Source organism: Apis mellifera, linkage group LG11, assembly GCF_003254395.2.
Source record: "Apis mellifera strain DH4 linkage group LG11, Amel_HAv3.1, whole genome shotgun sequence".
In the NCBI taxonomy this organism is placed as follows: Eukaryota; Metazoa; Arthropoda; class Insecta; order Hymenoptera; family Apidae; genus Apis; species Apis mellifera.
This window is the reverse complement of record NC_037648.1, coordinates 6860492-6877518: the sequence shown is the minus strand read 5'-3', so window position 1 is coordinate 6877518 and position 17027 is coordinate 6860492. Positions and strand designations below refer to the sequence as shown.

The 17027-nt window shown below is 17.4% G+C and overlaps 1 protein-coding gene across 1 annotated transcript in view; it reads left to right on the top strand.

Moving 5' to 3' along the window:
- The first annotated feature begins 15081 nt into the window (after window positions 1-15081).
- Window positions 15082-17027, top strand: part of LOC412222 — a 36187-nt gene continuing 34241 nt past the window's right edge. Inside the window, exon 1 of the mRNA XM_026443777.1 lies at window positions 15082-15745. Coding sequence (XP_026299562.1) covers window positions 15629-15745 — 117 coding nt within the window. The 5' untranslated portion in view covers window positions 15082-15628. The remainder of the gene's footprint in view (window positions 15746-17027) is intronic.

Sequence of the window (17027 nt, the reverse complement as noted above, 5' to 3'; positions counted from 1 at the left end):
TATAAAAATCTACAATTAAAATATAATATATATACTTCAATTTTCGCGCAGCTAAAATAAATAAGAAATCGTTCCAGTCAGCCAATTAAAAAGTTATTAAGATCTAACAGTAAGATAAATTAATGTCATTTATAGTTGAAAATCGTAGTCGTAGATCGTGTTTTTATAAGTAATTATATAAAATTTTTATTGATAGAGTTATGTTATTTAATTATAGATTATACCTTTAATTAATACATAATTATTTAATCGTTATTATACTAAAATTAAACATTTGTGATAAATTATCATTTGATTGTAACTTTAAAAGTGAAATAGCTTTGAAAATATAATTTTAACATAATAGTTAAGAAATAATTTGACAACTTTTATACAAATATGGTAAAATTTTATTTATTTTAGTAGAAACGTAGTTACTGTAAGTTTTTATCGTCTTTTTATTCATCATAATAATAAATTATAGTAATAAAGTAGCTAAATTATTATAATTAATTATTATAATCAATTATTTGGATATATTTTACTCATATTCTTATATATTTCTTTTCTAATTGTATTTATTTGTTTCAATTTGTATTTATTTTGATTCTATATTTTTATTTTCAAAGAAGAGCTTTTTAAGAAATTAACAATTCAATCACATTCAATATATCATGATTTGTTGATTTCGAATTATCGAATATCCTTCTTCTTTTTCAATTTGTAAATCGATATATCGAAATTATTTCGCGGGATTCGATTATTGAAAATGTAGTGTTTAAATATTTTATTTCATAATTAATCTATTGTATAATTAATCTATTATATAATACTTATTCAATAATTATTTCTTTTCTTTTCATAATTATATATGTATATATATGTATATATATATGTATGTATATATATATATATATATATATATATATATATATATATATATATATATATATATATATTGAATTAATTATTGAATATTATTATAATTTCGACTAATAATTTATTTTTTTTTATTCGTCCATTATAGTTATGACTAATTTAGATTATGAACTTATGAAATGAAATAAATGAAATAAAATTTGAACTACGTTATTATTTTAATTTAATTACAGTTTAATCTTGTTGTATTTTATATATTTATTTTAAAAATTTGTTTTTTTTGTATAAATAAATGATTGATTGCTGAAATTATTTAAAAAAAAAAAAATTTTTCAATATGGACAAAAGATTTTCAATATTAATTTTTATAATTTCTTATAAAGCATTAATAATAATTTATGACAATGCAAATTTTTTGCATCTAATGGTGAGTCGCATACATTTAATTTTGATCCAATTATTCAATATTATAAGATAAAAATTATAACTGATTATATACATAGAATTTTGCATAAGTACAATAAATGCTATTTATTATATTCATTGAGTAATATTCCATTTTTTGTGTTTTATTTTATTATTATATTATATTATATTATGTTGTGTTTTATGTATGAATCTTCTGTATCTCGTACTTTTAAATATTAATAATTTTGCAAATAAATTATCTAAAATTAAATTATTAATATATTATAAATATATTTAGTATATAAATATGTTTAAATATATTTAATATAGATATTTGCAAATATCAAATTTAATATTTAAATACATACATGTTTATATATAAATTAAAATGAAAATATTAATTAGAAATATTTATAATAAATATATATAATAAATAATCATTTTTGATTGCATCTTTTCTTTTTTTAATCTTATGTTTTATAACAATTTAATTAATTTGATTTTCAAAATAGTATGAATAATTATTCTTCTTCTTTGAAAATATATTAAATATTATGTGTAAAAAGATATTTCGCGATAGGCAGATTTTGAAATCAGAACTACAAGTTAAATACTTTTTTTATTTCATTTTAAAAAAATATGTTTAGATAAATAAGTTGCCTTAATATATTTTCATTAATAATTAACTTTAATTCAATTACTTTATTGGATTATATTTTAATTTATTTTAATTATATTTTAATTATTTTTTTTATAGATGTATTTCATTTAATTAATGATTTTTTTTAATATCATTAAAATTAAAATTAAGATATAATTTATTACCTCGATAAAAAATAAAATATAAAATAAAGAAAGTATCTAAAGTTATTAAAATTGAGAGTTATAATAAATTTATTTAATTTGAGATATAATAAAACTATACAAAATAAAAATTCATTAACCCATTAGATGCAAAATATTTATAATATCTTTCTCTAATTTATCTTTTTTATCGAGTTAAAGTTAAGTAATTAAATAAATAATCACTTGTTTCTATTTATTGATTTTTCGAATACGATTGTAAAGTAGATTTCGAAATGAACGTTGTTATATAAAATATATTTTTTTATCGATGATTATCTCTCATTTAAAATTATGCTATATATGAATTATTTAACAATATTTTGGTAATTTGATTTTTCTTCAGGAATATTTTTTATGTTTCCTTTCTTAGATATAAATTATCTTTTAATTGAAGAAAATAAATAAGAAAAAGGAAATATAGTTATGAAATAATGTTTGATCTTTCTTTCCTAGAAACTAATTTTATTATTGAGTTTAATTCTATTATATAATCTTCAGGGATTCAACTTTGAATAGAAATAATATTATTATTCTTTATTTCCATCAATTTTTATATTAAATTTGTTAAAATGTTAAATAATAACAATGTCAAAAAAAAAACATTATGTGCGAATTTAAATTATAATAGCTCTAGATGGCAACTCTTTTTTGAGATTGATATTTTAAAATATATAAAATTCTGTAAGATATTACATCTACTTTATTTCTCATCTGTGGTGTTCTTTACAATTTAGAACAACAAAATAGAACAAGAATCATATTTAATTTAATAGTTAAAATTGATAAATGAAATTTATAAAATTTATCAAAATAATTTTTTAAATACATTCTTTCATAAATATTTCTTTGTATTATATATATTAAATTGTGTATCATAAATTTTGACTGTTATAAATAATAAATAAACAAACTTATGAGATTATGAGTTGAATTAATAAAGAATTATGAATTATAATATTAGTTAATATTTTTTTAATAATATCAATTTGTGAGATTTTTTATAAAAATGATTTGAAATAGAATCCTAATATATATATATATATATATATATATATATATATATATATATTAATAAATGATAAATTTTATATATATATATAAAATTATTAGTATGTAATTATAATTGATATATAATTATTTAAAAGTTATTATTTATGTACAATAAAAAAATATCGATGATTTCATAAAAATTTGGAAAGAAAAAATAAAAAAAAATTTTTATTAAAATCATATGGAAATAATAAGTAATTTTTATTTTTTATTTTTTGCCAATTTCAATTTTTATTAAAGGCTTATTAACATTTTTTTGTTTTTTATATTTCGTTTATTTTATTTTTCAATATGAAAAATTTAGAAGAAAAAAAAATGAGACAAAATAAGAAATGATTTTATAACAAGCTTTTAGTTTATTGTAGTTTCATAAACAATTTTTTCATTCATCCTAGACTTATAAACTTTAGGAATAAACTACATCATATTTTTATATAATGTACTAACTCAGAATTCATTATGTTATTTCTATTATGAACTGGTTTTGTTAAATATCATCTTGATATTATGTCATAATAACAATAATATCTTAATTTATCTAAATTTTTATTTTTGTTTAAACACAAAAGAATTAAGCAAATTTCATGTTTTTATAAATAACTTTTTAAATAATATATTAATATTGTTAATAAATTATAAATATATTAATAAAACAATGCGTATTATCAATATAATCATATAATCGATATAATCAAATTACAATCAAAAAAATGTTATCATTTTGTTAAAATAAATGTTGCAATATATTATAATCATTATAAAATGTTATATTTGAATTTTGAAAAATAATATAAAATCGACTATAAAACAAAAAACATTAGTTTTTCATTCAAAAATTTCGAATTAAAATCTTCTAATTATTAATTGATTTAAACTTTTTACATTATTTATATTTGAAGAATTTTAATAAATAAAATTTAAAACTTGAAACATATTGATTAAATATTAACAGATTCTTTTTCTGAAAAGCTCGATTAAATCTTAATTATTAAGAATTTTAATTATTAATTATTAAGAAAATATTATAGGAATAAAAAGATAGATATTAAGCAAAAATAAATGTAATTTTTATTTTCTATACAAAAAAAATATTTTATGTTTATATGTTTTAATAATAAAAATATAAAAATAATATTACAAATATTTTTAGCATAAAATTAAAAAATAATTTCTGAATATATTTACCATAATATATACATATATATATACAAATAATAAATCATCCTGTTATTCTCCGTTTAATATTTTAAATGTAATTTGATAATTTTAATAAATAATTATGAAATATATTAATTATGAAGAGAATAAATTATCTTAGAAATATATTCATACAAATTCATTATCTTATTTTATTTAGGTTATATATGAATAAGTTATGTATAAATAAATAATATCAAAATAATGAAACATCAAAATTATTTTAAATTACTTTACGATGTTTAATTCCCTATTAAAAATTTATTTATAATATTTATCTTTATTTAAACTTCTATTCATTAATTTATAATGCTGAAATATTATAAATTAAAAATAAAATTTTTATTAAAATCATATAGAATATATATATAATAAGTAATTTTAATATATAATAAGTAATTTTTATTTTTATTTTTTCTCCAATTTCAATTTTTATTAAAGGGTTTTTTTATTAACATTTTTATTAACATTTTTTTGTTTTTTATATTCCGTTTAATTTTATATTTCGTGAAATTGTGATTTCGTTTTAATATTTTATTTATTATTCTAATATCTAATATATTTTATTATTTATTTAAATAATATCACTGATTTTCATTCAGAGATGTTGTGATATAGAAAATCCATATGTGTTAGCAAAAAAAGCAAAAATAATATTTGATATCTTATACAACTTACTATCTTATTCTGATTCTTTATATATCTGTAATTCTGTTTGTTCTATATTGATATTTAAATAAGCTTCCGGATATACATCTTTTTAATGTTTATTGCATATACTGGTCGTGAAAGTCTCGATGATTTCACTATCACTATTCAAATGTTTAAATATCACTTTCACTTTTGAATATATAAATAATATACATATTTAATAAAACATAATAAAAATTTGCATTTACATTTTATATTTTAAAACTTGTTATAGATACGGTTGTTATATGTTTACATATTATATTATGTCTAGTTATATGTTATATAATGTAATATATATAACTAGACAATAAATCTCAAAATTTTTATAATCTTTTTCAATTTTTTATTTATTTTCTTTATCTTATTATCTTATCTTATTATAAATTAATGATTTGAATTAAAATCGTTATAACAAACAAAAACAAACAAAATTAATTCTCAATTAATGGGATTATAGATTTTAATTCAATAGATTTGAATTAGATTATTTAATTTTATAGAATACAATCAAATGATAATATCAAAATATAATAAATATCCGAAATTGTGATGAAATTAAAATAATTAAAAATATAATATTATAATATTATAATATTATCGATATAAAAATATAAAATAAAAATTTTTTATATAATTCAAAAGATCAAACTTAAAAATTTGTCACAACTTGTATATTAAAAGATTACAAATAAAATAAATTTTTATTTAGATAATACTTTTTTAATCAATTTTCTGTAGAAATACATTTAAATAAATATATCAAACTACTATTTATGATTACTTCTTTAATAATTTCATGAATAATTTTTAAAATGTATCACTTAATTATCGAAATCTTTCAATGAATTAAAATGATAAAACAATAAAGAGAAAAAACTTGATAAATTATACTTTCTAATTTTTATAGAAAAATAATTTTAAAATTTGATTTGTTGTCTTAGTTTTCTATAAATATATCTATAAAAAAAATGATCATATTATTTTGAAAATTTTTAATCTTTTTAAATTTAATATTACTTGTTTTTAGCTATTACATGACAAAGAACAAAAAATTAATAAATAAAAAAAGCAGAAAATTAACTTATCAAGTTTTCCTCTATGATTTTTAAATATCTATTCGCAAGATGAGAAAGATTGGAGGAAGTAACCATGTAAGAACTTACGTCCATATTTCCGTTATTAATTCTAAATAGCGGGTGAAAGCGCACACGTGTTTAATTATATATATATTTAATTATTATAAGACAAAAAGCAATTCTGAAGAAGAATTGGCGAAAGAAAATAATCAATGAAGTATTGTTGCGTCTTGATGGTACTGTAAAAACGATTATTAAGTTATGGAAGAAAAGTTTGTAATTTCCGATATTGAAGATTTGCGAAATACATTATGGAAAATATTGTATAAAAAGAAATTATTATACTTATACATAGCAAAAAATAAAATCAATTAGCATAATTGATCATAATAGAATAACAGTAATTAAATATTTGAACATCAAATAAATTTATTTATTATTTATTAAATTAATGCATCATTAATAATTTTTTTTTGTATTGTAGAATAAAATTTTGTTTATTAATAATTATATATAAATATATACATTTTTAATATTGAATAAAAATCATAATACAGTAATCATAATTATGTAAAAAATATTTTGAAAAATTTTCATATTTAATTTGACATATTATTAAAAAAAAAATAATTTTTATATTATATATTTTTATATGTTCTTTAATATTGTTGATTTAAGAAAATTAAAATTATATCTAGTACATTTCAATAACGTAATATATTTAAATAACACGAAATTTTATAGCAATTTTTTATTATTGGACTTAAATCACTGTAATTTTTAATATTTTTGCAAAGAAAACATTCACAAAAATTTAAGAATCTTTTCAAAAATAAATACAATTCTAATCTAATTTTTAATATTTAAAAATTAATCAAAATATATTGTATATTGCAAATTGTACATATAATTCTATATATTATTTATATTTTACAGACATTTTTAATGGATCGATCTAAAGAACAAAACAAATATAAACATACATATAAAATATCATTATAATTTATAAATATCATTACAATTTATATTAATTGAAAAATAGAAATACAATGCTATTTCCATCATATTATCTGCTTCTGTTTAAATCGTTTATAATATTGTATATATATTTAAAATAAATTTCAATAAATAAATTTCAATTTGTATATTAATTTTTCTATTTATTTAACTTCTAAAATTAACTTTTTAAAGATGAAATATTTATGAATGTATTAACATCAATATATATTGATTTTGCTTAATACAAAATACAAGTATAAATAATATTTTGAAAACGTCTAAATGTCACTAATAAAAAGATGCAACAAAAAATTATATAATAAATATAAAATTTTAATTCAAAATTTTTCAAGATCATTGCGAAATCAAATAAATATTGCCATCACATATATATATTCTATAATATTTCAAATATTTTCTCACGTTATTCATACATTCATAGAGATATTCAAATATTTCCAATATCTGATTTTATATGCATTATATAAACATTAAACATAATTAATAATTAAAATATATAAATTATAAATATATGTGTGTATACTTTAAAAATATTGTATTTCTTTTTCTTATTAGAAAAATGAAAGATTTTCTTTTCTTTTTTTTTTAAGTTAATTTATATAATGTAAGTTAATTTATATAATGTTAAGTTAATTTATATAATATATAATTTATATAATATAAAATTATATTTTTTCTTTTTATATTTTTTCTAACTTGCAACTCATCTTAATTTCACAGTACATTAAGGTATTATTACAATTACACCACGGGTACGAGGACAGAAAATATGCTGGCAAATTATCTGGACAATTACCTTAGAAGACAAGGGAAAATAAAGAAGGCGCCGACGAACTTAAATATTAAGAATGCAAAAAATAACAACGGTACGACAGGTAAAATTGTATTGTTTAACATAAATTATGTCATACTGTTCTTTTGAAAACTAGCTACATTCAGTCAAAACCTTTCACCCATATTTTGCGTCGTTTTAATCTTACGAAATTTTAAACTATCATTTCTATTTTCTGGTTTCATACGAAAATTTAATTCATAAATCATTTGTCACAATCAAAACTAGATTCAATTTTAAAACAAAATATTTTAATATTCTATATGTTTATGAATATAATTCTTGAATAATACTTGAATTATATCTATATGAAAATTGGAAAAAAAAAAATAACTAATAAAGAAAATTGTTAGAAATTAAATATCTTCTTCGAATTTACTTAGATTATATTCTCAGATTTATTTCATATGTATGATGCGAAATTAAATTGCTTATAATATAAATAAATCTCAATTAATATTTCTACATATCAATATTTATTATCAATATATCAATATATTATATTAGCATCTTGTATAATATATATTTGTCGAATATTGAAGAGTTTAGAAATTAAAATATAAAAATTAAAATATAAAAATTGAAGAATATACAAGAATATTAGTCTTATTTAAACTTATTTATTATAAATAAGTTTAAATAAAAAATTTGAATTTATGTTACGAAAAAAGAATATATATATATAAATATATATATATATATATATATATATATATAAAATAAATATTTTGTTTTAAATTTTCTTTCATTGTAATTCATGTAATTTTCCATTAAAAAATTTCGAAAAAGATTTCTTTTCTAAATTCTCGTTAACTATAAAGATATTCTATAACTTACAAATTTAATTATTTTTATTTTTTTATTATGATCTCTTTATTATGATGAAAAGATAAAAAATATATGTTAAATATCTTTTCGAGAATTATATCTTATATATAAATTTCATTAAAAATAAAAACGATGCGATAGAGATAGAGATTACTGTTTTTTACTATTTTATTTTAAATGATCTATTTTTGTACATTAACTTTGTATTTATCTTAACCTCTATAATTGACCCTACAAAGATATATTTTCATAAATATATCAATAATACGTAGTCTCTAATAATATACAATAATCGCATAATTAACACAATAAGATTAGCGAAGTGAATCAATGAATAACAATGGAATATTTTCGTTAAAATTCACTTCCTTTTTTCTTCAAATAGGTGAAACGCTTTTTTAATGAGATTCATCCACAAACATAAAGGAAAGTGTCTTTCCCATCCGTGATACTCCTTCACACAATACTTTTTTTTTCCACGAGTTGTCTCGTTCTTCCGAGATGATTCTTCTGATAAATTATACGAACATTGCGTTTTCTTACATAATACATCTCTCTTGATCTTTACATTGCTATTCTTTGATCAAGGAATTTCATGATGCATCTGTCCTCTTTTCGTTTTATATGAGGAATATATTTTTCGACAAATATTAATTATTATTATTATATTTCCGAAGTTATTAAAATATTAAATTATAAATAAAGTATAAACAATTCGCTTACGTTCTTTTAACAATATCAAATCACTAACAATATTAAAAATTGATAGTTTTAATAAGAATGAAAAATCCAAATTTTTTAATAATAATAGATTATTTTCTAATAATAAGAAAAAAAGTGTTTTTAATTTTTCAGATTTAAAAAAAGAAATTTTTTATGAGATTAATATTTAAAGTATTTTAAAGACTTTTAAAGTTTTAATTGTTTGTTTTATTAAACAATATTTTTTTTACTTTTTAATTCTTATTTCCATTATATTATTTTATTTTTTATTGTTACTTAATTAATTTATATTATATTATCTTTTATCTTTTATTACATATTTCTTAAAATAGAGATTCCTATGTACAAATTTTAAATTTCAATTATGTTTATATTAAATAGCTACTAGTTAAATTATATACACTTATGTAGTATTAATATAATTCTAATGTTATTCATATTTATATAGAGCACACATCATTTCATGATATGTATCAAGAACAAACAGTTGCCCGGAAGTTCTACAGTATTTTCAACGAAGAAAGTAAAGATATTGATATATTGCAACATCTTCTATAAGTTTAAAATTATTTGTTATCTTGAAATCGAAATTCAGAAACTTTTTAAAAGTTATAAATATTTTGGAAAAGTTAGAACAAATTTATAAAATTAAAAATTAAATATATAATAATTTTCAATATATTGAAGAAATTAAATCATAGAGTATTTTTTGAAATTAAGAAATTAGTTGTTAGTAAATTACAAATTACATCATAAAAATCTCTCATAAAAGAAGTTAAAATTAAAAAAAGAAAAAAAATTGCAATTTTATATATATATATATATTATATATATATATATTATATATATATATATAAATTAAAATTAAGAACGATAGAGATTTTTTATAAATTTTTTATAAGTTATTAATATTTTAAAAAATTAAACTATGTAGAAATTCATAGAAAGATACTCGATTGTTATTGATTTGAAATAACAAAAATTTTTGTTCATATATTATAAAATTTATTAAATTAATTATTAAAAAAACTGTTTTATTCATTATAATGTTTTTTCATAAATATTTATCTTATCATGAATTTATCCAATATTAAAACATTTTCGATGAAACAAAACAAATAAATAATAACACATCATATTTATGAATGTTAATGTACACATGATCGTGCGAAGCAAGAAAGTTTCTTCCGAGCATCGTACGAGAAAGAGCATTCATAATTAGCATTGTAATACTCAGATTCTACCTATGTTTCTTAAAGAAATGGATCACGAATGTATGACGCAAGGATTAATTAAATCTTGAATAAATAATTGAGACTTATTCTTACAATATGTATTAAAGAAGCTAAATAAAAGGCAAAGAAATTTACACAAATTAAGACGAATTATTCTATAATTTATATTATACTATATCTCTTCCTATTGTTGTGTAAAATTTGAAACTTATTAAGTAAAATTGATATACTTTATGTTTTTATAAATATTTTTTATGGATATTTGAATATAGAACAAAGAAACTAATAAAAAATTATAAAATAAGAAAAGCGTTAATTAAATAGTTTGAGATAAAATTAATGAATATAATAATGATTAGATTAGTTCTATCTTTATAATATTTAATATTACATAGATTGCAATAAGTAAGTTGTAAGTAGTACATATAAAGTAGAATGTAAAATTTATATATCATTGATAACTAGTGAAACTTGGAATGTAATGCATTTAGAAATTTACATTTAGAAATAATAATTGTATCAAAATTATCATAAATAAATACTTATAAATGCTATCAAAAATTTATGTAATTTTTAACTTTTTTTACAAATTACAATAAACATATTCTAAGATAATTAAAAATAGCTTTATTATGTTTAAAGAAATATTTTATACAAAAATCAAAATTTTCGCTTGATTTTTGAATCTTACGTCATAATAGTGATCTATTTTATAATAATCAATTGATGGTACCATAAATAATTTTTATTAAATTAATTAATCATTATTAATTAATGACATGTAAAATTTATTTTATTCTAATATTTTCTTATCATTTTCTTACATTTTTTACATTATACATATATATAATTATGACATATATATATTTATTATAATATATATAATATTTAAAATAAAAATAAATATATTTTATAAAATATATTATATTAATATATTATAATATATTATAATATATTATAATAAAAATAATTTTTATAAAAATAATTTAAAAATGATTCACAAGTTTATTAAATATTATAACAATTTTTAATCATTATAATATTTTTAAATAAAATTTTCTATCTACTTGTAATTTCTTAATTATTTTCCATTTTTAAATAAACACAAATATCAAAATATATTTAATATGTTTTATATATATAAATATGCTATATAATTTTTTCTAATTTATTATATATTATTAATTATAATAAAATAATATATATATTTAATAAATTAATTATTTTAATTACTTAATTATTTAATTAGTTTAATTACTTGTTTATTAACATTTATTTTATTAATTATTTAAATTCATTATTTTATTAATTAAATAAATATATTTCATGATTTGTAATAAAGTTTATTACAAATACATATTACATATTTATATTTTGTTCATAAAAATTATTTTTAAATTATAAATTTTTTTTCAAACAATTTTTTTTTGAGATTCTTCAAAATAGATAAACAAATTTAATTAACAAAAATAATTTAAACTCGTTTTTAATTGTACAATAATGAGCGGAGAAAAGACGAATGATGATCACATTTTTATTGCTTGGAGCTATTTGAAAAATATTCTGCAGAATATCTATAAAATCGACGTTGATCGAAAGCAAGATATGATCAATATGATTGGATTCAATTGACCTACAAATTTGACATTTTATAATTTATTAATTGTAATTTTATACATGTAAAGATTTCTAAATTTAAATTATTTATTTGAAAATATTATTTTAAATATTAAAAGATAAATCAAAAATTAAAGTTTTATTTATTTGATATATTTGATGGTCATAAATTAAAAGATATATTAATTGAATACAATGTATACTTGCAATAGATAATAATAACTTGTTAATTGTAATATAAATTTTGTTTAATTTTAAATTATTTTTTATATTATATTTTATATTAATGTTTAACTTCATTCAGTGAATTCAATGAACAATCGATATATTTATTTATATTTTAAGAAGAATATTCATATAAATATAAATAATAATGCAATAGATATAATAAGATAATATAAATAATTATTTACATCATTGAATTTATTATTAATAGATTTTATTATGTTTTCAGTTGAACGATATAATATAATTATATAGCACTTGATAAAATATATTTTACATTAATTATATAAATAAAGAAATTCATTGCATTATCTGTTTTTTTTCATTGCGTTTTATTTCCAATTGACCAACAATCGAGATGAAAGAATAAAAAAGTTTATTTACTTATTTAAAACTATATCGATATTTATCGATAAAATTAAAATAATATTCAGATTATCATTATGAGAAAGTTATTATCAAATTTTAGTTATTATTAAAATTATTATTTAATTAATAATAAAATAATTAGATGATATTAAATGATTAATTATAGCAATTTCATCATAATATCTTTATTTCTAAATTATTCTAAATTAATCTCTAAATAATAATTCCATAAAAAATATGAAGATATTTTTCAATCCATTTTTCAGACCAAATATTAATTTTCAGATCATAACACCTTGGAGTGATTACAATTAACAACAAATGTTTTTTCTTATATTATTTGTAAGTATATTTTTCTTCCTTCAATTTCATCAAAACATTTTATTTCATTTTATTAAAATATAATGGGATTCAAATAGAAAAATCTAATTTTATATTTTTTTTTTTATTGCATATAAAATAATTTTCTATCAATTATTCATTCAATTTGAAATTAATTAAATTTCTTACGGATATTTAACTTATTATTATTTTTGCTTTAAAATAATATTTTTCTTAATTGTACTATTTTATAATATATATATTTTTTTTTACAATAATAAAATAATTATTCATTTTTCATTTCTTTATTCTCAAAAATTAGAAAAAGAGTTGGTTCATTTCAATTATGACATTTCCGCGTCTGAGTACAATAAACGATGACATTAAAAACGATTTATTATCAGAAATAAATGCCGAAAGTATTTATAAAATGGTACGATGCACTTTTACGCGTTCTTCGGAACTAGATGCTTATTCGAGCGTTTCCGTTCACTTGAACGGTGTTAAGTAATCATCTGATAAAATATATCGAATCATTTTTTTTCCTTTTAAAAAGCATTTACGTAATTCTTATGAGCATTTCTTTGTGAAATGAAAAATGTCAATTTGTTTCGTTAGTCAACTTGTTCTATTATGTATTTATTTGTTTGGATAAATTGTTTTTTTTTTAAACATTTACATAATCCTTATGATCATTTCTTTGTATGAAAAATGTCAATTTGTTTCGTTAGTTAATTTATCCTATTACGTCATTTTGTGTTTGGATAAATTTATTCTTTATGTGAGATATATTGAGATATATTCTTTATTGAGATATATTATATAAAAAAATATTTATATATATATATATATATATATATATAATAATTATTTGAATGAACACATTTATAATTGGAAAGAAATTGTATAATTAAATTAAATTTATACAAAATATTTTTGAGATATAAATGAATGAAATTTATATAAAATTTGAATTATGATTGCTTGACATTGAAAAATTAATGATAAATTTGTTTCATTTTTAAAAAATAATCATACAATTCTGACTTTTCTATTTTATTTTATTATATTCTATTATACATTTTACTCTATTATCTACAATATTTGTATAAAGAACAAAAATAACTAAAGTTTTTAAATTAAAGTAAAATAAAAGAAATTTTTTTTTAATTATTAATATTTTCTATCGATATTCTTTTACATTATCGCATTTATCAAAAATACTGTATATTTATTTGTATAATTATATTGTATGTAATTTTTTTAACTTCTTATGTTTCATAATCTTTTATAATTTTAATTATTACTATGTTATGTAATTACTACTATGTAATTATTATTATGATTTTTCCTTTTTTTTTTTTATAGAAAACTAAATTTTCTTTGATTCTCATTATGAATAATTTTCAAACTAATTCGACACAAGTTTCGACAAATTTATTGACAATTCTACTTATGTTATATCAAAACATTACATCTTATACTTTTACTAAAAATAACAAAATTCATGATCAAACTTCCTTCTTTTTTCTTTGTCGAACAAATTTTCTTTGATCCTCGCTATGAATAATTCCTAAATCAATATACTTTCAGTACGAGTTTCTATCGATTGTTGGCAAAAATCCTAAACAAAATGCAAAATGAATACATGAAGCCGCTCCACATGAAGAAGGCGGAAAAAGAAGAAAGAAATAGTTTCTCGTTCGGAACCGACGTTCACCGTCCTACCTGTTCGTCTCCCACCTGATCTGTGCAGAAAGAACTCTTCCTCGGAGTGAAGTAAAACTCTCAGACGTTTTCAGATCTCCAACAGTCCTGAACTCGTCCTCGTCAACGTGTGAACTTATCAACCAACTAGGTCTGACGCGTTTTCGCCATTGTCTCTTATTTTCGCTTCTTCAAGCAACACGAGAAACACGAAGAGAAGACGCGACTAATTCTTTCTTCTTGTTAAAACAGTCTTGGGAATATTATTTTCCCCTTCGAAATATGCTTTCGTTTGTTTTCTTCTCATAAAATAATTTTAGATTCGTTTTTTTTCTCTTTCTCTCTTTCTCTCTCTTTGTTACATTTCGTTTGTAAGTTAATAAATTTGTTGTATACATACGAAAAGTGAAGAATATAGGATTTATTTGAAGGAAGTTTAAAAAGAGAAAGCAGTGGACTGATTAGTTCTATCAAATAAGTTTGAAATACTTATCAAAGAAGAGAGAAGAAAAGAGCGTAGTGTATCGATGTTCCGGTGGTGAAGTTTCGTAAAAAGAAAAAAAGAGGAAATTCAAGTGCGAATAATAATCGATAATCGAAGAAAAAGAAAGATCGTTGACGTGATGAGGAACGTTCTGTGCTTTCTGTGGATCGTTGCGATCCTGAAAATAGAAGATTTCGTGATTGCTGAAGCTGATCCGGCAATTTTGTTAGGATCTGATTTGAGTCATTTCCAACAAGTAAGAAAAATATTTTGTTTAATATATTCTTCTTCTTCTTCTTTTTTTTTTTTGGAATCATTTAGTATCTTTTTGAAAAGAAACTTAATTATTTTTCTTGTCGATAATAGATGTGAATTTCTTGAATATTCGATTATTGAAATTGTTGATTTTTCATCTATTTATGATATTATATATAATGTTATATTAAATTAAACAATTTAAAGAAGAATTGATATTAAAATTAATTTAAATAGTTAGAGAATTTTTGAATTATAAATATTAAATCGATAATTTACTAATGAATTATATTATATAATTTTAATCTTATATAATTGTATTTCTAAAATTATTTTATTGCTCTGTCTAATTATTTTTAAAATGTAACAAAATTAAAATATATTATGATAAGGTACAATAATGGAGAAACATGTGTATGATTTAAAGAAAACAAAATATGTTCAATTACAAATTAAAGAAAAAGTTAAGAGGTTAAAAATTTGTTTAAGAAAATGCATTCACATTCATAATATTAATATTTACTACACAATATAACATGATATTATACTAATGAGATTTACATATCATTTTTATATTAACGCAAATAGAATATGAAAATGTTGATAGAATTTTCATTTGATAGAATTCATTTACAAATGAATTATCTATATGATATATGAAATTCATTCTTATTTTTTCTTATTTATGTAAATTTTTTTATGCAAAAGTAATATTGATATTTTTATGATAATACATTATAAATAATTATTTTTTCATAAAAAATTTTTATTATTATCAAGAAAATATATTAATAATTGATGTATGTCTATTTTGATCAAATTTTATACAATTATCCATTAGATTATCGATTTAAAATGTATTTGTATTGCTTTTTTATTATACCCTTTTATTTCTTCTATTTAAATATTTATAAGTTATAAAAAAAAACATAAAAAATATAAATATATAAATATAAAAAATATAAAAAAATAGTTTGAATAAAAATTATAATGTTTTTATTATTTGTTAAGTCTTTAGGAACTATAAAAAAAAATCAGAATAGAAATTTAATTTTCACAAAAAAAAAAATGTTTTTTTTTTTTTAATTATTTGTCACAGATTTACTAGTTTTTATAAAAGATCTAATTTTTATTTCAATATTTTTATATCTTTTAATATTTTATTGTTTATAATCACTTAAATAAAAAATTAAAGTAGAAAAATATTATACTACTAAAAATACTTTTCAACTATAAAAGAAAATAATACTTATTGAATTAACAAATCATATTAATGATTTTAA